General features: G+C 41.2%; 1 protein-coding gene across 14 annotated transcripts in view; it reads right to left on the reverse strand.

Moving 5' to 3' along the window:
- LOC111246848 (uncharacterized) overlaps positions 1–25,697 on the reverse strand; it is a 134,802-nt gene that overhangs the window by 5,159 nt on the left and 103,946 nt on the right. For 13 of the 14 annotated variants that reach the window (XR_015323442.1, XM_086983227.1, XM_086983226.1 and 10 more), the window contains 4 exons: positions 21,924–22,108; positions 13,013–13,189; positions 6,746–6,813; positions 6,418–6,618 (listed from right to left, as the gene is read on the reverse strand). Coding sequence is in view for 13 of the 14 variants with exons in the window: in XM_086983227.1 (XP_086839353.1) it covers positions 6,418–6,618; positions 6,746–6,813; positions 13,013–13,189; positions 21,924–22,108 (631 nt within the window). In the remaining variant the exon portion in view is untranslated. The remainder of the gene's footprint in view (positions 1–6,417; positions 6,619–6,745; positions 6,814–13,012; positions 13,190–21,923; positions 22,109–25,697) is intronic. The other variant, XM_086983232.1, reaches the window with a different exon arrangement.

Raw genomic sequence — 25,697 nt, forward strand, 5'->3', positions numbered from 1 at the left:
ACTAACACAGCAGCAGTACAAAGAACCATACTTTTCGCTCGAAGAATTATATTAGTTTGATTCGTTAGGGTTATGCAAAATAGAATTCGACAGACATTTGTTCGCTGTATGAGGAAGAGCACTGTAATGCATATGGTATACGTTCTGCGACTTTGCGAAGGCCGATATATGTTAAAAGATGTACACTGTATGTGTAAGGCCAACTGCTGATCCTACATACATGCTACATCCGAATGGAGGAAGCATATTCTGACGAATCAGCAAAAACCCACATCGTCGAGAAACCATAGATTTGTTTTCCAAAAAAATATTTCCATAACTGGCCTCGTTAGCAACCTGTAAATAATGTTTTCGCAGTACTTTTACCTGGCGTTCGAAAGCGTTTGCCGTTACTTGTCCGTCTTTTCTATTCGCTGGCTACATTCTGGCCCCCAAGTATGGCCGTCGCCCTCTGCTGACTTTCAGTCAATTATTCTTGTCCTATAAAAGCCTTTTTGACTTCAGACGTCGTCCAATGACCTCGGTGCATTCTCCACTGTTAATCTCGGGTGATACTCAAGTTTCCTACCTTAGTTCTAGTTCACTGACCCCTTTCACATACCTAGAGTTAGGTCTCGTAGGTCCACTAAGAACTAAAGGATTTTGCAGTTTGAAAGGTTTACAATGAACACTGAACAGCAACAATATTGACTTAGACACGATTCGGCAGCCAGCAGAGTCGGGACGAAAAGCCGCTACCGCACGCATCGATTGCGCACTTTGTCCTTCTTTGAACGCAGAGGCGGTCCGATGAAAGAGAGGGATGTCACTGCATCTACAAATCCCGTCTTTTATAACTATGCATTCGATAATGCCGCCATGACCGCAACAAGCCGGTCGACCTTACGAGGTTTATCCTCCTCATTTGTCTCTGCCCAGACCAGCATGTACGATTCGAATAATATACTGTGCGTGCGTATTTTTTTGCTTTTCCTTTGTGGAGGGTGCATGCTTGTTATGTACGTGCAGAAGTGGCGCCACAGTACCGAATGATTTCAGAGCTGGAGAGGGCGTTAGCGGGCGAACAAAGGCACAGGTTGCCGTAACAGCGTGCCCCGTGATCGAACTTCACCGCGAAGGGGTTAAAAATCAAAGGTCTCATTTGTTTTGGTTCACTCAGTGTTAGACACTGACACAAAGGCTAGACGACGGAACAAACAATTAGTCCCGAATGGATACTTCAACTGTACATTGATTTGCAATGGTCAACTTGCTTGTGAAAGAAAGCTGGCAACGATCTGGAAAAAAAGCTCACACCAAAGATATGGGCTATTCAACCGATGGGAGAGAAGAGCAGCACTGTGAGACTTTTTTTTTTTTTTTTTACTAAAAATGGTTCTTCTAAACAGCTTCGAGAATACTGAATTTACGCATTTCCTACATCTGACGATAAAGCATGGTTTCCATATCGAGCTCTTAATATTATGTATGTAATTCTTTTGAGTTTGTTAAGCTCCGCACGTAAGACTCCAACGGATTGAAATCTGGCCTGCGATGCGGCAGTAAGTCGTTAGTCGATAACACGCTAATGTTCAGCCAGCTGGCGCTACGTACGAAACACTTAATGATTAAGCAATCCGCTTTTCTCAAAGAGGTGTGATGGAACTAAGTCCCTTGTATTGCCAGAAAATTTAGTCATGTTCATAATGGAGACATCTAATGATTCGTTCTTGAACGTTTTCCTCATCATTGACGAATTGAAGACGCCGTGTTGCTGCTGCATTCTTGAAGGAATTCAGAAGGAAGGGAAACTTCAGAATGATTTTAACAAGACCTATATCCGCGGCGTTCTTGAACACTCAGGCGTATCAGGCTGGTCGAAGTGCGCATCAAAAAGCCAAGCTTTTCAAAGTTGCATCTTTACATTCTTCTCACTAAGCCTTAGGGTTTTAACAAAGGTTCTCATGCCCTGCTCTCCTTCTTCTAGTATACAGGACTTTGTTTATGTCTTTTCAGCAGCCATGCGCTAAGTCACAGTGCAATAAATCGTGGACTACTGGTAACCAAAGAATAACAAACTTTACTGACAAATCTCTCACCGTATCCTGCAAGATTTCAACTGGAAATTCTAAAAATCTGCAACATTACGCCATCCCGATATACCATATCAGTGAAATGCAATAGTTAGCTAGAATTTAGCCCAGCTCGAAAATATTAGTGCTGATACCGTGGATTCTTTACAGAGGTTGTCCTGTCGTGTTTCTGCCATTTCGCTTGATGTTTCCATGGCAGCCGCGCACTCAGTCGCGATATAGTAGATCATCGAATTTCGGTACTCAAGAAAGTCTATAACGGGTCCCTCCAACACGAAGACATATTAGAAAACGTATGAGACGATCGTATCAGAACGAGCTTCCTATTTACGAGACAATGAGTTTTTGTGATTTTGTTCCCGAAACAACAGGCTGCTTGCTATTCGTGTCAAACACAACAAGTGAACGCACGCTCGCTAGAATAGCAGACAAAATACATCACTTCTCCTAATATACTGCTGGAAAGTTTTTTAGCTCTGTGCCTTTAAAGGTGCATGTCGCGGGCAATATGAATCGCGTTCGTTCAACGTTGCTCTTACTTAACGGCTCGGATTTGATGCTACCAGCTAAAATTGTTAGAATGCCTTTATTAAAACTGGAGATAAGGCGCCTCGAAGATAAATGTTTGCAAAGTTTTGCTATGTTTTACAGTTTTACGACGACAAATGTACAAATATCGCATAAAGAACGGAACTGCTTATGGTCGAAACGACTCAAAGATTGTCCTTTTGTTTTCTTTCTGGAAATTACGATATTAAAAATGCTCCTCGTAGTTGTCAACTAGTTGAGCAAGACCGATACGCGAACAGCCATGATATCTCCAAGGATTTACCACCAAGGACTACCATCAAGCAATTTTTGAGAAGAGCTGGAAGATAGGATGTCACATAAATCAACGCAAAAGGACGCAGAAACAAAACGAAATTTAGACTTTTTTTTTTTTAAAAAAGACTAATTATGGATCATGAAAGGTGAATTATATATGACGAATAATGTGCAAATAAGGCAAAGCCTTATGCCTTGTGCGAAAGGAAGTGATGCTGTCGTTAGGACAGAATATGAGGTGCTGCCGCCTGGAGAAGTAATTCATTCAGACTTCTACTTCCAACAGCTAGCGAGATCACAACAAGCCAGTAGAAAAAGTCGACTGCAATTAGCGAACAGAACAGGTGTCATCTTCCATTATGAGAATTTTACATACCACATACATTTTTTATCTACTCGGCAAATTTCGATGAGAGCTTCTAATATATTCGTCGTACATTTCGGATATTGCACTATTAGTGACTTCGGCCTAGGCAAAACCTTCTAACTCATGTTCACTTAGTTCCAATAGAACCAGGGTTTGTCATAACATTTCATAGAGGTTCTCCAGTGATTGAAATGAGGTGTTAGCAAAAAAAAAAAAAAACTTTCAAAATGGCGCATACTTACTTCAGTAGTAAAATATCATTTTAAACAATAAAGAAATGCTTCAGCTTTGGTCAGCATCGTTTGGAGATCTGTGTATCATTTGAAACACGTATATCGCCATATGATTTTGAACAAAATGGGGGGCAAATTCGTTATATGTCTATTACGAATTTAACCGTGTTCTATAAATCTAGTAGCAAAGCTTTATTGCTTCTAACGAGGTGCGAGCGCTAATGAAATCTGCGATAGTATACAATTAAATCTAAGCAAGCTCTATGCGTCTATAACATGTAGTATGTAGAATATAGCAAAATAAAATAGAGCTCTCACTTATATCTCTTTTGCTAGGGCACCATTCTTCCTAATGACTAAACTGAGAGCAGTGTAGTTATAACCTTTTTATCAGGCAGTGTTTGATAAATCTCTAGAGGCTCACGAATCCTTTTCCAGCGCCAGACAAAACATGGCGCGAATGTAAACGTATGATGCATAAAAAGAAATTTCTAAGAGATCTCTAAAAGATCTATGCAGTTCTACTGTACAGTATTATCTGAAAATCGTTGGAACCAACAGTCACTGGCTGGATCAAAGCTGTCGTAAATATATTCAGATCGCACTGATTTTGTGGTACGCATGGTTAGCTTGAAAATATCTTGATTGGATATCAGCCCATTACTCAATATGCCAAACGCTATCTGGTCTGGTAGAGGACTGATCGCGATCGTTTGGCTTACTCGGGGCCCCGTTTCTGAAGACTAGATAATCCTTTTGCTGGGCTATATGGCGCAGTCTCAGTCGAAAGTTGTTAATATAATGTCTCCGGCCTAAGCGGTGTTCGCTCTTACATCCAGCAAGGGAAGCATTTTACTAGGCTAGATTCCTGTTCCTTGCAGCCAGACTAGCTCATGTGCTTGGACTGGTGCTCACGTACCTTGTTCTTGCCTTCAGTAGTTGGAAAGCAAGCCTTGCACAAAGGAAATTTCAATTTGGATAGGAGTGAGTTTATTCGTAAAGCATTTGTGCGTCTCACGCGCAAAGAAAGCTACAGGAGGACGTGGTATAGACGCTTCATAAATGAGCAGCTATTGCACTTCGCGGTCGTGGGGATTAGCGCGCAGACCTGGCTAGCAGATGGAGACTAAAGTAGATAGGCAGCCCTTATCGTTGCATTGGCCAGTGGCAATATATGGGAAACATTTTAAAGGCTTACTATATTCACTCGGGAAAGTAACTTTCGTTCTCGACAAAGGGCTTACTTTTCCCTAAGGTCAAAGCGCAAATAGCTTTTGAGGTAAATCAGATGGCCAGTTTCGAGCTTCCTGGACCTAGCGGAAGCGTAACTCTTACTACAGGGGTCATAATGCCAGAACCTAGCTTGAGATAAAGAAGACCTTATGGCGTACAATACTGTGCAACAGGTAGTGGCCAAAAATAAATCATCACCGTTGTATTGTTTATAGTACTGAATGTGTGCAGATTAAAGTACGTAATTTCATTTTATCTGAGGGAAGCTGAACCTGTTATAGTTACTTCAAAGCATCGTAGATTGCATCCATGACAATTATATTAATACTGACCCCGCTGGAAGATCAATATTCCAGCGCTTAACACCTCTGTGTTTGTTTGGATTGGTTAACTCAAGAAGTTTAGTGTTCCAATCCAATGGGTTGGGGGGGGGGGGGGGAAGTAGTCCACTGCAAAACAGAGAATTAACTATACTAATACGACGTAAAAAGTCATCAGAATTATTTTCAAAAGTTAGCTTAGGCGCGTATATTGTTTTCGTAAAGATCTCCCGGTGAGTTTGATTCGATGACTGACCCAGTCGATCAGTTCTGTCTATCTAATACAAAACGATGAAAGTAGGGCAAATGCATATGCTACATCTTTAGTAAATTAGATACTTGTACGCTTCCTATATTGTTCGTTTCCTTTTTAGAACAGCAGTAGAATTCTGATGTCAGCCAACTCCGAATCGCATCGCCATATTAGATAGTGGCTGTCACTATACAGCTCGTCGTGGCTCGACGGTGTAAGGATACTAGAGTTTGCTTCGAATCAATACATATAAATTGCTTTCATAGCCGCTCTGTATATATACGCTTTTAGCTTGTTCACTAACGGCAGGTAGTGATATCAGCTGCCCTGTCGTCACAAGGCTCAAAGCGTGCCTGGTATGTATATCAGACCCGCGTTCCGAACGGAGCAGTGGCGTATAGCTAATAGAAGCTGAAGTGCGCTTGTCCCGACTTCGATTTACCCGTACAACGGCAATGTGAAATAATGATCTGACCTGCGTCTGCTACATCTGTTAATAATATCCTCTATATGTATAAACCCGTCACCACTGGTGTCATTGCGGTCGTATCGATTGGAGATTGTAAATCCAAGCCGATGGATTAGAGCAAATATATGCAACGATAAATATTTTCGCATCTTCCGACCCTGCGACACTCAAGTTGCTCCGCCGCTCATGTAAAACTTGTCAACAAGTGGTCTTTGGCTAAACGAAAAGCCTACAGTAATTTTTTCGTGACCTGGTGAGAGACTTATGCTGTCTCGCAGCCAGTTTACCATCTAAATTATATTGTTTCAATATTTAACTTATTGAGTTAATTTTTTCAAAAAGCAAAACATAAGTATGATATGACGGAAATGAAAGAATAAATGAATCATTATAACTTTATAATATAGAGTTCGCTGTCATTTTAAGCGGAAATCGATTCCAGCAACCACGTAAGTAAGACGTGCTAAGCAGTTGACCCTAATAACTAAATAATATTCTCGCGTTGGGTGCGGTTCAGCGCATTGAAGCAATTCTACTAATAATATCTTTGGTGGCAGGCACCCCTTGCTGAAAAATTGTATCGATATATATGCAAAGATTAGACTATATTCGGAAGACATTGTAACCCCGAATTGATTCATTTACCTGAGTGGGTATGAAGAGTGCCTGTAGATACTTGTATTCGTTTGGTGTCGTGATGACAAGTATGTAGCATCCCCCGAGCAACGGAATCAGAACAAGCAGGGCTTTAGCGGCTTTCCTGTATTGCTGAGACTCTGCTGTCGTAGCAGCCCGTAGCTTTGTTATTAGCACCCACATAATTTGCGCCAAAAAGAAGATGTTGATCTGTAATCACACGGCGTACATTATAGTACGAGCGAAACAGGCGTGACAGGCAGGTCAGAGATACGAGCGGACGAGGAAACAGGAATAGACATCTGACGTTACCTCGTTTCGAGACGGTAATACTTACAATTAGCACGGCAATAACGGGCACTGAGAAGATGAGATCGTACATATCAGGTACCCGCCAGACACAATCTGAAATCAATTATAATTCATCCATCGTAATTAACATTTTATTGTCATATATATGTACATAGTAGAGACGAAAAAGCAACATGGGTAAAAAAAAAGTAACATATTGGAAATAATTACGTCAACAGATGCTTAGGGAACATCTCAAGCAACGTACGGATATATTATAGTATTGGAAAGCTATAAGCTCCAAGACCATCCGACTAGAGAGAAAACGCCAGCGTCTCGTAGTACCGCTCAGCATGCTCTATACTTCGCGTCTGCTTTATTTTTGTACGAATCACTGTTATCAGTTAGTCAGGTTTACGTATTATAAGATGTACAGCACGCCAACTTCATTTATTTCTCTCTTTACGATACAGCTAATACAGATAATATAGATAATTATGACAACACAACTATCCGACAGTTCCAATTTGAAGTGACACATTTTAACAAAATGGATCAAGTGTATGATGATCACACACGACTCCATATTGCCAAGTCATATCTTAGATCTCAGCATCACGAACAGGATAAATTATTACTTATCTACAGAGGCTTCTAAGAAGTATAGCAATTGCCAGATCGTCGTGTTTGACAAACTTCACGTACGTTGTTTTCTCTTAGTAGGCAGACATCTTCCGCTTCTACCACTCTTTACTTGTCCTTATGGTCGATATTGGCGTAATTTACGCTTTACTATCACAATATTGTACGTTGCAGGATCACAAACTACCGGACAATATCATCTGGCACCGCTCCAATGGTTCCGACCCGATCAAGCGGCAGGACAGAACAGTGCAGGCTTAGTCAGCCCGCCATCTAGGAAAAGGGCTGTCGTCACTGTGAAGGGCTCATCGATAACCTTATCAAGGTTGTCAACGGGCGATGATTAACCACAGTGACAAGCTCACCTATAATGCTGTGTGGTTCCTCGAAATTAATTAGGGTACTGAAGAGAGTATTAGTGAGCACCAGCTCTACCGTACCGATAGTCGACCTATAAGTTCCCCTTTGCCACGAAGTGCGGGCAGTCGGAAGTTTGTTTTTTCGCTGTGCCAGCAGCTCAGAGTCGCGCACTGAGTTCAACAGATTCCTCATGTCATTCGTGACTTTAAGAAACTAACAGTCGTTGTCAGAGATGAGAGATCCGGGTACGAAAAGAAAGATATCGAGCCAGCGTTAAATAAATCTGTCAATGGTAGCCTTTGATGGTACGAGTTCCAAATGTACGGCACGTATGCTTGTGCAAGTTAACAAGGTAACGTATATTTACGCTGGACTCTCTATCATGCATGCTTAGAAGGGGCCGCTGTAACCCAGTTTCCTTGACACGGTTCTTGAATTTAGTTGACGGTGGCCCGTAGGATTTCTGAAATGTGACGCACCCGTGAAGTCGCGATTTAATCACTTTACGAGCCCAAATGATTCAAACACGACGACTGAGGGCTGACAAAACACCCAAGAAGGTGATACGTATGATGGTGGTGTTGCACGAGAAGGCTATGTAGACAAGAAGCCCCTGGTATTACTATAGGATTCATCTCGCCGTAACTGAAATGCGACCCCTTCATAAGCCGCGTCATTGCCCTAGGAAACTGGAGCATGGTCGATTAGCTAAATGAATTAGCTTAGATTCATCGGCCCGTTCTTCTCTGCTTTGCTTGCTGCTCGTTCGTAAACCAAAAAGCGTCTTGGGTCCATCGAATATTTTGTTGCTCAGAATCGGGCGGAAGTGGCTTACGGCGGCAGTGAGTGATGAACTTCAGTATGTCGCAGCCCTCTCCCAACTGCTGAAACAATCGAAATTTGTGATGGTGGCATCGTGGAAGAGACTGTTGTAAGACGCCCAGTGAAGATTACGGGAGCGAACATTTGTTGAGAGCTTCTGCAAAACTCCATTGCAGCTAGGCCGCAGCAGCATACGCTACCTCAAAAAGATCACCAAAAACGTTACGGTGATATGCCGTAATTTTCGTAACAGTCGTGCTGTACTGGCGTGAAATGTACATATCGTTCAAAATCCGTGAGTTATCCAGTCCCAATACGCAAGAGTTCCAGCGTCAAAATATCAAGGGAAAAAAATTATTATTCTACCGCAAAGCCCGTAACCAATCAAAAGGTTATCGACTATTGCTCATGAATTTTGGATGGTTGTACGCTGGCCAAACCAAACCCCAGCATGATATTGACGAAAATTTGGGGGGAATTTTTTTCCGTCGCAGTTACATAGCACACATAGAAAGAGTCACATAACTGGTGTGTACATAGAGCTTTGACACGTTTGATAATTCCACGTAATGCTTTCTGTGCGACTTTGCTCATTTTGCTAACAGGGAAAACTGTCATCGGCTGGCCCTTTCCAAACGAAAATGTTTAGATTAGATTTTAGCACCATATATGCACGGGTACTGTTTACCGACAGAGCTACCCTATAACTTTAACGGCAACTTAAACGGCAACTGCCTTAAGTTCGAGCCAGTATGAGTTGAGTAACACTGGTCTGGAGTAGCCGAATATGACTTGTTGTCTTTCTGTTACGCTTGTTACGCCGGTGACGACTACGTAATGAGGCATTTAATATATTCGATCTTACTCAGCAAGCTACCTTCGACTCGAAAGCGAGGCCGTTAGTGACAAACGAGGAAATTTCCTGACCGTAGCTATCAAATGTTCCTGGATTGCTAAGGACTAGTGGTTCGTCAACACAGTATTCCTGTTGTTTCGTAATTCTGAAACATCGAAACTATATAAGAGCAGCCATCATAAAATTGGTTTAGTGATTTGACGCCGTTGGTAGACAGTATGGGTTCGCTAGACCCCTGAATCTCCAGCGAATAGAGTATTTTTATAGTGGGTACTGGCTTAATGAATGAGACAACGTAGTACATTGTATACGTGCGCACGATATCAGTCCGGCTAGCTCCAGATCGAATAGGTACAACGATCACCTGCCCTAGCTTCAAATCACTGAGAGCTGTAGCTTCAGTTACCCACCTAAAAGTCCGCATAATACTGGCTAAAAGCTAATCGATGCCAACTGGCAATTCAGAAGCATTGGTCGTGGAATACTTCGTCTGGGGATCATCAAATTATCTGATAACCTGAACGGTATCAGTAGTGCACATAAAGGCCACAATGATTTCGAATTCGTAGCCGTAATGCGACATCGATCTGAGTCTGTGTGAGTGAGGCAAATATGATATCTCGGGGCAGTAAGTGTTGCTGGCTTAAGCACTTTTAAGTTTTTTTTAAGCTTAAGCTTAACTTACACTGCGATCAGATATGTCGGAGTTTTTCGATGAAGGGTGAGGTAGCTCTGTACCTACATCATGCACAGGGCAGTCGTCATTAGCGCTAGAAGTATCACTGACATCATTGTAACTAGCACAACTGATGCTGAGTGCATGTCTCATTGTTCGTCCCGCGAAAGATATAACGTGCAAGGTCTTTATACATCTGATAGACTTGTACTTCGCTGAAGCCCACCAAAGAACCTCGACTTGTCATTAAGCCCGTTTGCCGTTGCCGCCAGTGATACTGTTGTATCGTGAATCAATGCTGGCACAACGAGAATGAACTTGATAGCAAATAGTCTAGATGTTCGGTCTGTGAAGCGATTATCACCTGCGCTCGTAACTCATGTAACGCTCTAAGTAGGCAAGGAATAAGCTTTTTCGATTCGTCCGTGTGCTCGTTTCACGCGACGCTGTGTATGTTCTCAGCATTTTTACGCAGTTCGTGGATGCTGCCGTCTCGTACGTCAACGCGTACTTAGCTAGTCAAACATCCAATTCGGTCAGTGACGTTACTGAACTTGTGTATTAGGACCTGACTGAACAGCTGATTTGCTGATTTTACTTTTGAGAGATGAACCATTTCCTTGTACATCAATATGTTCGTCACTTGAGTCAAACGACCTGGGTGCACTCGGATAACTCTCGTCACCGATAATTTGGCTCCTGATCGAATTTCGTGGTCAGCTACGTAGGTAATTGATCGGAGCTACCAATCCATCGGTAGCGTTCGCAACACTATAGGGCTAAAACCACTTCGTAAACTAATTCGTAAACATAGCCGATGCACTAATGGATCTCACCTCCGTAAACACCAGAAAAACATACAATTGTTATTCCTGCATGTGTTATTGATCAGGTTCATGCGCGTCTAAAAGCCGCTAGTGGAGCTGCCCATTGGCAGAAACATCGGCATGGGCCGATCCAGCAGCATCGTATCTGTGCGCCCTGTGCTTGAAATGCGCGAGACATAATTCCGCTTGGCTTTCAGCTCGCAGCTAATTTCCATCTAATTCTCGACGTGGACATCAGCGGCTAAGTTCTCCAGCATTTCTTGACCGAAATCGTCGATTGACCGCAGGTGAACCTGTATCATACCGAGGCGATTCCGCGAGCTCTGAACGGTTCTCCGCGGCGACAGTCGCATCATTGGAAATTGTTCTATTCAACTTTTTTGCAAGCGAGTTTTGTCATCTTCACTCTGGCAGTTTGCTTTAGCTGATTAGTTTAATCCAAAAGGGGCGCCATGCTACCTGCAGCCGTTGCTTGGGTTCGATGTCTTGATACAGGGGCGTAAGCAACCGACATGATACGAACAATGATACAGTCACGAACGCGGTGATCCAGTCGCCAAAGTTCATCGCAGTGGTAACTTAAGCCGTAAAAACCGCAAGCGAATTTAGTCCGCGATGGCGCACATATGCACAAATAAGTAGGAAACAGTACTTTAAGACGCTGCTCAAAGGGACTTTCCCCCAGATCTGTTCGGTTATGCAAGGAAACGTAGGCAGTTTGAAACAAGCGCTTCATGGCTGCTGGCGGAACCAGGGTGAGGCCAGCGGGGGTGATCGGATAGCTTGGCAATTCGAATTCGTAAAATTTTGTATAGCAGAACTTGCTTCGAGAGATAGCATCAGTTTTATGAGATATAAAGGTACTTGAAATAAGGCAAAGATATATCATAGCGCGAGAAGGCTGTGACTTTTAAGGGCATTATTAGGGTAGGGCATGCGGCATATCGATTCTTAATTTACCCATTCTTTCTCCGTTCATGAAACGGCTGTTACAGATATGCGTATAATTATCACAGCATAGTTAAACCAGATATTCGACGATAATAAACAGACATAACAGTAGTATGCCACTAAGCAACGTTTAATGGTAGCACCAGATGCAGAACTAGAAACGTTTGTTATATGTGGATAGAAAAGACATACGTTGAAGCTTCGCTGAAGTTCGGTGCTTCTACGGAACACTTCCCTTAATGAAGACGGAAAATACTGTTATACGACGATATGGTATGTAAATTTAGCTCGTATTTGTTTATTTGCTAACATTGGCTTCTTATGCTGTACCGCCTGTCACCTTGTTGCAGAAATGCTCAGTCTATCATAATGTATATCAGCTGAGTTTTTCTAGCGTTGTCCACTGTATTACATATCGGCAAAAGGATCTTAATCGCATTTAAACGTCGAATACACTTTACAAGACGCCTTGCACTATATCGCCGTTGTTCAAGCAGCCCTTCCCAAACCTCCATTGGAGTTGGTCTGCGGCTTCTTCGAACGAACATTTACGATGGCATGATACCCAGCATAACAGAAGGAAAGCTAGCGCTCTGCGGCACAGCATAATTGCTAGTCATTCTGTTGGCTCGTTTGAGGATCCGTATGGGATTCGGATTGAACTCACGCTTGTAGGCCAAAGACAGAAACATATTGCAAATAGTTTGCATCTATAAACGATGGCAACCGTTTTGTCGAACCCAGATCTACATGAACCAAGGACAAATCGTTGACCTATCACCGCACACATTGTATCTGTATGAAGCAAGTACCATAATTTCAAAATAATTTTCCAAATCATAGGCGTACATTCTATTTGAATATAGATTGAGGTCAAATCTTCAAAAAGGTTTTCGGAGAGAGGGATGCATGCATTGCGTATGTGTCGTCTCTATACCGCGACAATTATAGGCTAGCTTGATAAACTGTTTTCGTAACCGATCATGATTCTGCTCCTTGAGGCGTGATATTCCTCAATATGCATTTTCCAATAGGTAAAACACTATTTACATCTCATGTAACATATTGCTACAATGTCTCATTCGTTCTGTCCTAAACATTCTAGAGGCCATTTTGGAGCTGCAAGTGGACTAATTAGACATTTTATCTATATATGCGTAACAGTACATAGGTACATACATGTCTGCTCGTTAGGGCTATTTTCTGAAAACGTGTCGTCCGTAGTGTACGACTTCTTGACAATTGCCCAACAAAGGACGACTGCTGCTGGCGTGCCCCACCCGATAAACATGTATGCCGATAACTTCACCAGCTCTACGGAAAACGTCTTCACGACCAGGATGTACAGATATAGTCCTATAATAACAGAAAAAAAAACATAAAATGCACAACAAGGAAAGAGAAGATCAGATTATTAAGCTGAACATACGTATCGCATATGTAGAGAAATGCGACCGCCATTGCGTACTCATTACCTTATATATATATATATGGCCCTAGTTTGCCTACAAGAATCTAAAGCATGGAAAAAAATCGACCGTTACGGCAACTAATGCAAAAAGAGAGAATTAGGTCTTGCCTACACTGCAGTAAAAACTCGTTTGTAGGTGCTGCCTTTTTTGTAACAGAATATATAACTCTTGAAATTCCGAAATACAGACATGATAATGTGAACAATTATGATATACTATATTTTACTCGATCTATAAATATATTTTGAATGTGGCAACGCTGTAAAATAGAGGAAACTATTTAGCCAAAGTCTAACCGTGCTAACTACATGGAAGCAAATTATTTACAGAACGTTTCACTCATCGTAGACATTCACAAGGAAGTCCCGATTAGGTTCAATCTAGCGTTCGGTCTTTTGTGACCATTTTAACCCCCAATACGGTCAATATAAAAACGAACCTGCTTATCTCCACGGGTCGCTTGCAGACTGATATATTCACAATACAGTTGCTACCTGTTATCAAATTACTCGTCCACTGCATACGAATTAAGCACAAATTTTAGCCTACTATATATTCGACAGTGGAGATCTGTATATCCTCGTCCAGCTAGTAAACCGCTTCCGGTAGAGTTCTATCAGAGCTAGCCATGATAACGGCGCACTACGCAAAAAACTGTGCATTTCTTATTAAATTATTCGATTGGTACCCCGCATCTAAGTTTACAAGTTATGGATAGTTGAACTGACCTAGCCTCCCAGAAACTGTTATCTGGGTACTAAGAATCGGGTCAATTCGTAGCAGTAAGGTGCGGACGGAAAACTTCTATATTGGCGGGAAAGGGTAGTTGGGGAAGTGGACAAGACCTAAAAAATCTACAGACCCATGATTGCAGGGGTCCAAGTAGCGCATAAAGTTCGAATCGCTACCTCCTAGCAAGATCGGTCGTGGGCCTAAAGATTGAGCCTCATTGTTCATGTTCTTATAATGTAGTCCAGATAATTAAGGGAGTACATTTTATATGCAACACGTGCAAGGAAGGCTGCAATAGTTAAAACTAAGGCGATAGTTCAGTATTCCAAGGCTGTTTTTTTTTTTTTTTTTTCGCAAATACTGTTAGGGAATAAATTATGGTCCTTCAACCGTAGATAGTGATAAGGCTCTATCGTAAAAACTCATTACATCTGCAAATGAAAGCTCATCGTACCGTGCCATTACTCAGTTCTTTCTATGCTCAACTATGTTCTACGCGTGCGTGCGCCTACATTGCTAAATGGAGGCTATCACTTTCAATGATTATTGTGCATTGGGGGCGGTATGCTGTAAATGTAGCTTTTTGATATGCATCGAACACATATGCGACGCGAATGAGGGTGTACTAAAGTGGGTTCCCTTGGAATTGAGGCCGTAGGCCCTTTTAGAGCCTTAAGTTCCCGCTGCGGCATGGCCTTGCCCATCACGAATTCACTCTGTGATGAAGAAGCCGGTACGTGCAATACTTGTTCCCGTTACAGTTTCGCGCTGCATGCCCTTTGTTACGAGCGTATCATTTCGGCTCCACTGATTGCTAACCACTACAACACCCCCTACAAAGCGAGGCCAGAGCTAAAGCCCTAGTCGCTTCAACATAACCGGTAACAGCGTAAATACTTGCGGCCGACGCACAGCGTGTAACGCTGATTAACGTATGAGGCAACATTTGGGTCTTTTTATAAACACGATACACATAGAAATATCGACAAATTCAATACATTTAAAAATATCATACATCTATAAACACTGCGCAACTCCGACGATACGCTAGGAATTGACAGTTATGACGATTTGTTTCGCTGTGCAATTACTTCAGTCCGCCACGCGAACTCAAATCGTAAATCACTTTGATAAGTGTTTAACGAGCACGACATTTAGCGGGTCAAGGATCTTCTATAATCATCCTTTGCAGAGAATTCAATGTTCTTCTAATGTAATAGGCAAATAAATCATAATTTGCATTTGGTTTGCTTTATAAGATTTAGTTTTAGTTTAGAGCAAAACTAACAACTCCTTTCACAACTCCCTTAACTCAACACAACTTAACTCCTTTTCAACAGAAGCCCAAAAGAGTGTAAATGAAGCTGTCCAATACAAATTCTGAATGTTTGGCATAAGTGGTTCTTAAAGTCAGCGTTTTCTTGATAGAAAAAGCATAGAGGCTTCTTTTGTATAGCCTTACTCATATGGGGTGAGTCTATATGGGCTAACATTTTGTTAAATCAATAGCATGAAGAATATACGCATTATACTGATATGTTTGTCTAATACTCGTCTATTATGCGACTCAAATGGGCGCAATCCACTTCATTCTATTTTGAAGAAGTATCCATCGAAGCAACCTATGCCGTTGACCCATACGGCCACAAAAAGTAGAACTGTTTACCTTCAGAGATGAAGCCGCTAGTCATTTCGTGCAAAGCAGTTAGTCTTTCAATAAAGTCGAAAAGACAATACTTTCCTTGCTATGATCTTTAAAGACGATACTTTATAATCACTCATTGTCGAGGTAGGCGGGTTAAAGGTTATCGTTAGTCTACTATAGGTCCACATAAAGTTCTGCGGTACAATGTAAAGCTGAATTTTCAATAGTCCAAGTACATTGTTCAAGCGTTTTGCTCGAGAAGTAGCGATAAACAGTAGTAATATGCAGCGCAGGAGAATGGATATTGTTTACTTATTATCGTTATGTAGTATAAGTAACTTCTCATTCATGATCGTCATCCTCCACCACGTAATGCTGTTTTGTGCAAACGATGCCTTATCCCTGAGAACTTATTAGAACTCCATTAACACGTGACACCTCTTAATAACAACGATTCATTGTAGAACGGGTACCATACCTGAATTTTACGTGACTTATATGCACATATACGCATCTCTGCTAAGCTTAGGAGCATTTAGCTCTTCTAATTTTTCTGTGAAATTCGTATCGATTGCATCCAGTGTCATATATGCTGGATATTCAATGGCTCAAGTTCCCATTGAAACGGGCAAAACTGCAGCGAGCTGGTTATCTTGTTTCTTTACCCTTCGACAAAAATTTGATCAAGTGTGAAAAACTAGCCCTCCCATATGACACCACATTTAGTAACACGAATGGCCCTAGACTTCTTAAGCCTCGAAAATTCAGCAAATTTCATAGTATTAAAATCTAAAATCAACGTTTACTTGGTACAGAAACGCGAAAGCCCATACAGTCCCTGTCTCAAAGACATCGAAACATATCTTCGATTCTTTTGGCTGAGGGAATGGACAGGAACCCTCAGTCGAAGCTCTCTCATCTTCGATTTGCTTCAGAACTGGTGGTATCTGAGACGGTGGCTATACGGGCCTTCGAATCTCTGCAAAGAAAACGTTGATTGATGATGAAACTATCACAAAAAATAGGGTAATATGGAAGTATTTTTCGCACTTTACAAGCTAATTAGACACCTCATCTTTCTACGTCAGTTTCGTCTGCTAAAAAGCTACGCCTCCACATAGAAAGTAAATTACGTCTCATAAAAGCTTTACAATGATTTATGAGCCAGTGCGTTTTGAGCGAGTGTATATACAATTGGATAGCATCGATGTTCGTTTGATAGAGAGATTGAATAAACGAAGTTGCCGAGAGTGAAGCACAACTTCATGGAGATGAATGCGTCTGTTCTATAAAGCTAAGGCATTGAAGTTTTTCTACACTCGTGATGGCACTTGTTTTTGTTATCAGTAACCCGTTCGCTTTTGAAGAAACCTAGACGACTTTATTACTACAATTCGTCGTTTGATCAAAATAGTATTTATGACATACGCATTACATTGTGGTTGATCATGACCGCAGATTAGAATCAAAATTGACTATTTGAAAGAACGATTTATGTCGGAACTAGGCAGAGCTGTGGTAGGGATACAGGCGTCAGTCCGGCTGGGTGGTTTAGATAGCGCGTTGTCATTGTTCCCACTCGCTGCACTCGAGCAAAGTGCAGCTCGTGGACGTACTGATTGATAACTCGGCCATCCGAAAACTCGCATCGATTTGTGGTAGACCGATCCTACTCTTTTATCTGCCAAACTTGGGACTAAGTCATTTTGAAGCATAGACCTCTGTAGTTATAATTACAGCTTTTTTTTTTTTTTTTTTTTTTTTTTTTTAGAAAAGGAAAAACCTGTTTGTCCTGTTTGATGACTGACCTCTTCGCACCAATCATCATTAGCGGCGCATACAACACCTTGTGAGGTTATATCGTTCACCGGCACGAGTGAGTTTAATCAATATTTTCTTGAAGCAATTTTCCATAAATTTATTGATAATATTCCCTACCCATATATATATATATATATATATATATATATATATATATATATTTCGTAAATTCGCTATATTCGTCAGTTCGATGTCATATCCTGTAACTTTATAAACCTTATACTGCTCATTGTTAACAGTTACTAATAATTATTATATGCTTAAAAATATGCATTTATCGGCATCTAAGGCGATCTTATTTATATCAGGGCCAACAAGCATGACAATATGATACTAAGATGCTATTAAATTTTAGGATTCAGGAGAGATTCATTGCAATGATTGTTTTTATCATGGGGCACAAGTGCAGGTTCCATCGCTAGAGCTCTTTTTTAGATGCAGACTAATGAAGATTTTACGTTAACCTTTCATGATGAACTTAAACGAACATTTTTGCCAAACTGGCCGTTATCATTGTTTTGTGGCAGTATTTGACGTTGAGTGTGCATTTGGAATTAAAGAAAAAATTTGTTTGCTCCACAATGAATTCGAGGTTGACAAAACGAACGAAGACTTCTCTCTTTTCTGTTGGTTAGCCCCTGGCACGACGAGGCGCCACAGGACAACTAATGAATTAATTGATCTTCAGGATTTGTTCGGTTTATTACTTACCGTGACATGATCGTATGCCACATAGATCCTTTCGTGTAACCATATACGCAATAATCTTAGAAAAATGCCTCATTTCCAAGGGAAAACGTGTGACTATAATCGAGCTGTGATTACGTTTGGGGGTAATAGTCAAGTGAACGAAAAATTATTGATTTCATCATTGCCATCCAGTCTTTATTCTGTGGAGAAGTTCACTGGACTTTGACTTCACAAACGGACATCGAGCGTAAGCATGATGACGTAGCGTTTCCAAACGTTGGGCCGATCCATTTAGTCTTCTGACGTGACTAATTCAGCGATGGTAAACCAGAAAGCGCTAGAAGTCAAAAGAAGGTTCCGGCCGTCAGTGTCCAGATCCTCCTTCGAGGGACAAAGGCCAACGCGTGGGGTGCAATGCATCATTTCGTGGTTGTCGGAGCTATAACTGACGGGGTTCGCCTGGCAGTTAGCCTCTCGCCTTTCCGTCCTTTCCCACCATAGTAATAAGGACTAAGAACAAAGTTGAGTTAGGCGTGCCGGTTGTCGCGGCCAGCCAGCTCATATTTGACGATGACAAGCGCTTCAACATCCGTTAGAAGTAGTTGAGGTCATCGAAAGGCTGAAGGAGGTCACGTTAGATGTAAGTCAGCTATACTTTTAATAAGTAGTTATGAATGTTCACTTGGCTAATTTTTACTCAACAAAGTATAGTAAGAGTTAACAGTTTTTCTTTTTTTCTAAATGTACCTGCACATACATTTCGATAGCTGTACGCGAATAAATAATTAGCTAGTTATCTACGTTTAATAAATGATTAAATAACGCGTTAACTAGAACTTCACATGTGTATGTAAGCATCCGAGACGAATTATCCCTGGGGCCACATTGGTCGCGCAGTTTTTATGGCGTTTATTTACTCGTTTCTTAAACACTGACAGCAGGAACAGAGGTAACTTAAAAAGGCGACGACAATACTGCGAAGCATTGATCATCATGCGATTCTTCCGATTCGTCCACACGACATTGGCCTTGACACGGCGAACCCGTGCGTTTTCGGTATGATATAACTTCGATTCTTTTGTTCGAGCGAATGGATAGGAACTTTTAGGTCAAGCACACTTTTTCCTTAAAGCTTCAAAATCAATGGTAATAGTATTTCCAGTTTATTTTAATAGGGCGTATCTATGGCTGTCTTGTATACCGAAGCCTGGAAGCCTTATTGTCTTTTGTGCTGGTTTAGGTTATGCCGGCAGTAGCTCGAAGATTTATCAGTAAAAAAAAAAGCGCACATACGCACTTGTCTCCGTGTAAAATGTAAACCAGCGAAAGTATTATTGTTTTAATTCACATAAATAGTCTAGCGTTTATAGACCTGCGGAACATCGTGATGCTTGAACAAAAGTTTGATTAGCTGAACACGTTAGTTTCAACTGGTAAAATATGAAGTCAACAATGTTCCGCATAAGAGCATTCTTATGTTCATTTTATCTGGGGTCACCTACATTTTACATGACCCCAAATTCGACTGTCAGCAGAATATTAACTAACCTTAATTTGCCTCAATTTATTAAGAACCTAATTAATTTTCTTATGATTAGCGGAACATAAAGGTGGAAGACCTTCTTTGCGATATAACATATGACACTTGCGAACTCGGGTGGGCGCTGTACGTTCATCCCTCAAGATTTCTCATTAGTCGCATAGTGAGGTGTCGTAGTGGAGCAGCGACCGGCCCTTCCATAACAGATTCAAAGGCGAAACATTGCAGAGTTAGGATCCCTATATGATTTTAATGGGACAATGATCTTTTTAGATGTCTTAGATCGTGGCAACGTAATCAAGTGGTGTACAAACATACAAACAAGCATTGTCTCCTTTGGCTTAAAAGCCAGCCTATTCCTGTGAATCACCTGCTTGCAACGTAGGTGACAAACTCAAGTTTAAATGTTATGCTGGTTTTCGTATTCGAGTAGCAGCTATTAGTCTAGAGGCCAATACTAGTAAAATGGTTCGAGAAGGATCAACGCTTTATAATGAACTAAACTACGTGAAAACAATAAAAATCGTGCAGACACAATCTATGTCGGCACATTCATAGTCAATTAGCGTCACAGGTGTCGCATTAGTTCTGCAGACTTGAAGTTCAGAAGACGAACGAACTGCCACCATCAAATGACGGCCTGTACAATAAACAGTCTATAATGCGCACGCTAGAGTAGATAGTTTTCGTTTAGGAGAGAAGTTCAGGCCACTGTCTTCCTTCTTTAGACACGAGATATATGTACATTGTTACGATAATTAAGAACAAACACTAAACTTACTTCATCTCACAGCTAAATATCGTATGAAAAAAAAACTCAAGTTTGCAGAAACCTATTAAATATTACTTGGCAAAGGATTTCTCGTAAGTTGTAGACAATGCGCGAAGTCGCAGCTTGACAAAGTGTACGGGATTGCAGTATTCCAATTCTGGTTGTGCTTTTTCAGTATTTGTAATTCTGCAAATTCACGTGTCGCCACCAACTGGGACAATGTCCAGAAAGGTGGCGCAGGCCTTCAAGCGCTAGACAACGTAAAACCATAGCTTTTTCTCTTTTCGCTTTACGGTCACCCCGATTATTTGATTCCAACTATAAATCCTTTCGGCATGGCAGTATCGCATACAACACAGCTTGCAGCCCACCGCCATTGGCGGCGCTAACGAGCAAGTTATGTGGGTGGAAACTCTAGTCCCTGAAAAGTGCTACTAAAAGAAATATATGTAAGGGCGGACCATTTCAGCCAACGTCAGCGTCCTTTTTTCTGACCACGGCGCAGCATTTGACGCACAGCATTAGCAAGCTGCGTTGCGATGTACATCTTACCATCCTTAGTGTACAGCATCCGAGTGCATTCTGGTTACAATCGCAAAACACTGTAGCCTCAGGCAACTATGCTTCTCTACAACGATGACGATAGTAACATGCGAGTACCAAATCAATTGACCGTCGTTTTTATAGTCGAACAAGACGACAAAAAGCCACTAGGGATATGTGTAATAACTACATGTTGCGTAGGATATGTACAACCCTGCGGGTGTAGCATAGCAGCAAAATGGCTTGATGTAGTTCGATTCAACTGCTATTGGTGAAGCATCCAAATATAGCGAGCTCGCTATGAACTCTAATTCGTATGCGCGGCAAAGGTTCGAACCAGTCCGTGCATGGTAACAGGACGTGAAGGGATCATTTTCGGCCAGAGTTTTTTCGCGTCCTTTCGCAGTCATCCGCAAGGCAAAGCTTTGGCTGTTTGGGGCCTATCTCAAATGCTTTAGCATCGTCGGTGGATAGTATTGATAAAATCTCTCGAACAGGAAAAAATTCCCAGTGAACAAAGGTGCTGCGTTTGTAAATAGAAGCCTGTCCTATAGGTACACTTTTAAAAGCGTCTATTGTTCGGCCGAAGTCATGTACTATTTACGGCAAACCGAAGTAGCTTTCCACATTTTCGTTGATTACGCCGAAGCTAGCTGCGACCTATTTAGTGTAGTACTGAGAACGATTGTAATAACAGATAGTAACAGAAAAATAGTGGAACATACAGGTATAATCATTTGCACTCTTCCAACTTTGAATTACACTACAACGTATTAGTGAAGCTATAGTTCATATAACGAACTTATAGGCCTTCATCGGTCATGGGATTCGAAGAGAATCTTCGATATCTACGACATATTGTCTTAGCTTGGTACCTTCGACAAACATCCAAAAGAAGCTCGTGCCCATAAGATACGTGAGCGGTATATAGAGGTAGCACGTGAAATCCCCGAACTCCCGAACGAGAATTAGTCGTTGAATCGTAAACCATACGATGGCTGTTAGCAGATAGGTTACCATGAGGTTAAGATGGATTGTATTTCGTAAACATCGTAAATCCCTGAAAAGGTTGACAGAGAAAAATCAATAAATATTAGCGATTCGTTGCTGATTTGAGATCCACCACCTTGTATGCTATAACAAATGTTGTTTCCTTGTATTTGGTCCTGCAATCGGTGATACGCGCTTTTTAGCTTCACGCGTACGAACCTGGTTGTAGTAACCATTGTGAGTCCGGCTTGATTGCGATGTATGTTCACGTCTATTGTTCTATGTGTGTCTATATCGGTCACAATGCACAGAGTTGCCGCTAGCTAGCTGACTTAGATAACTAGATTTAGTGGGCCCTATGTGGGTGGCCCTTTATATACAGATCTGGGATTACCTAAAAGTTTCGACGTGTTCGCGAAGTTCGTTTTTACATATCGTTCATAATGGTCGAATATGACGACAGCATAAACGCGTCTACAATGGTATGCGTTGAAAAAGATACGTAGTCAGAAAAGCACCGCCGTCTAAATAATGCCTGCGTGCTACGGATGGGCCAGTTACAAAATGGCCTCTTTTAATTAGCCCAGAATGCGCCTTCGTCTATATTGCCCATTGGGTTTCTTCAGTTGAGTGGTACCTTTTCTTTCTTAGTTCAATGCTGTTTCTGTGTATGCTGCTCACGACTGCTGCAAGCCTCACACGTCGCGTGTCTTTCCTGTATTAAGCATTTACTGCAGTAGATCTGAACGTCTGAAATTTACCACGCCGCATGTTTATCAGAAACATACAGTAGTAACTTGTATTTTTCCAAAAAAATAGAAGAAGATCAATAAAAAAAAATCAACACTAGTGTTTATGGTAGTGTCACATGCAGCTCAACCAAGAAAGACAACGCGAACAACGAAGCTAACGAGCGGTTAAGTAAAATAGTAAAGTGCTAGCAATGCGGACGGCAAATACAATGCAACACGTTTTTTACTCGTGTAATCGAGCGCAAAGGGCCAACCCACAGTGACGTCGGCCGGAACGTACGTAACCATGTTATTTTTCACGTTCATTAATGATTGTTTAATTTCTAAATGTAATTTCATTGTGTGAAGCTTTAACGACGATCCGAGAAGTAGCAGTTGAACGAGTTTGAATCTTTTGTTTATCATCCAACTTCATGATTGGGCCTTATACAGATATCCGACTTATCAAAAACAGCACACTGCGGACTATAAGGAGCCCAGCTGTAGTTTTTTGGCGTTAAAGACAATAACATAGTCCTAATGATTTAGATAATAAGGTCCAATCGATTTCAGGCGAGCAGGCAGATTGTTCATCAGGTTCGGCTAAGCCTTTTTCTGTAGCGTAGCCAGCGAAAAGGTTGACTTTGATCGCTTGCATTGCATGTCTTAGTGACGTTCGTCGCGTCTGGTTCACTATGTGTAACAAACGTAGATTTGATCCAAAGTCATTGTGTGAACACGGAGAGCCTTAATTATTACTATTCAAGGCTCATAGCTCTAACTGCTGCATAACAGCTTAATATTCAAATTACAATCGTTGCGGGGAAGACATATTCCACTACCTAGGCTATTCCATACGGGCTGTTCAGAAAATTACGTGACGTTTGACGGTCTCGAAGTGAGTATCTTGTGTAATTTACAACACACGTCCAGATAGTGACGCTGATACATAGATAGAGAGAATGCTTAGAAGACTCTGAACTCTTGACAATATCTTAGCCTATTATTATAATGATAACGAACTTGGCGTTGTTACGTAGTACAGAATAATAGTTTAGTACGAGTAAATTATAGTTAATACCACTAAACTTTAGCATACCTTTATAAGTACACTGTGCATTGTATAACGCAACTTATTATCGTAGCTTACTTTGTTGGCTAATATAAGTGAAGGACATAATAACGCCATATATGTTTTTGGTAATCGTGAGTAGATCCGGGCATACTCAGCGATAAACTTTATTCGCTTAAAGAATTTTGACTATATTTCGTATCTATTTGAAATTTTCTATTTATTGGCCAATTGAGAACTTACCGATTCTGATATGAAAAGCGTCTGCTCTATTTACACTGAAGAGGACTCCGTTGTCCGGAGGCCTCGGTAGATTCTGTCATTTTACGATTAAGTTAAGTTACAGCTCAGACGTCCGTTTTATTAATTATAAGATATCATAAAACAGGCAATAAATAGGACCGAGCTTGGATGGCAAAAAAAATCACAAGGGACAGCTAATAGGAAGCATCTTAGCATAAGGACTATTCATAGAAATCTGCCTTTTATTTATTGCATTACGCCATTGATCGTATTATACTACACCGAACAAACAAACGCTCTGCCGAGCGTTGTCAGTATATACAAATCGATTAGTAGTATTATGATGCATCACATATAACAGAAAACGAGTATTTCTTTAAGTGGAAATAGGCAAATTCGAATGTGTATTATATGTACATTGTGGTAGAATCACATCCAGGTTGGATAGCACGACCATGTCTTATACTACTAGCGAATATTTGTGTTGTATCTTTGTTCGATCAGACTTGTCGTATGGACAGTGTGCCTCGTCAGCCCAACTTGAACCAGTGAATGGTGACCATTTTTCAAAAAGGTCTAGCCGATCCAGCCACTTCGTAGATATGAAGAATAAATAGACGAAAAACGCTATACCACCATGTGCCTGTACTTGTAAAATTTGCATGCCATTATGGACGGGTATTAAACGGATAATTTATGCAACTGGAACCGAGTTTAGCTAGTCTGACTTCGTGTCCGGTCAGAATCGTCCCGAGTCCCGAGTTCAGCCCAAAATGACTTCTGGTAACAGATATTTGTAATGTTCCCTGAGAAATTGTACCTAGCCGGGATAGTCCGATCACAAGTTGGAGCTTATGTTTTCCACAGATGCGAAATACTGTCTGTACGTAAAAGACGCTACGTAAGGAAGTAGATGAATATCTGTTCAACGTGGATACGACGTGCTATCTAATCTACTACAGCAGGTTCATTTCGAAGCGTCACCATGAGCTGGAGGACGAAACCGGTTAAAATATAAGCCTTCAGAGTTGACATATAGCCATTACGCGATCGTATCAACAAGCGTATGAAGTAAATCTGTGCTAGTGGCATGCACGCTTATCATAAACATACAACTCGACCGACACCGGCATGGATCCACTACGAAATGTAGTCCTCTTCAACGATGCATAGCTACAAATAGTGTTATCGGTTTGTGCTTACGCAGCACCGGTGCGCAGCGCTGAAACCGTACGAACGGTCGAAGGATAAGATTAAATAAATATCTGTAGGTACATTTGTTTCTACAAAGGTGTAAGTGAACCTTAGAAAAACGATGCTATTTTTGAGATAGTCGTAGTTTGTCTACGTTGGAGTATATACCGTAGAAGATATAATGAACTTTACTCCTTTCATTTTTCAACAATAGGAACTATGTTTCACACTACTTCTCGAGATCTATTCAAGACCTTTTGGTCCGCTGAATTTACAGCGTCAACGATTCGATATATCATTTTTACCTGGAATTTGGCACCACAAATAGAATCGGGTCCTTTTTGGTACTAAGTTAGGGCTTTTTCCTGAACAAATTTGATACCATCCAGATTAAATCGAATTCGAAAGCAGACAGCGTA

Source organism: Varroa destructor, unplaced genomic scaffold (genome assembly GCF_002443255.2).
Source record: "Varroa destructor unplaced genomic scaffold, Vdes_3.0 BEIS01000003.1, whole genome shotgun sequence".
Taxonomy (NCBI): domain Eukaryota; kingdom Metazoa; phylum Arthropoda; class Arachnida; order Mesostigmata; family Varroidae; genus Varroa; species Varroa destructor.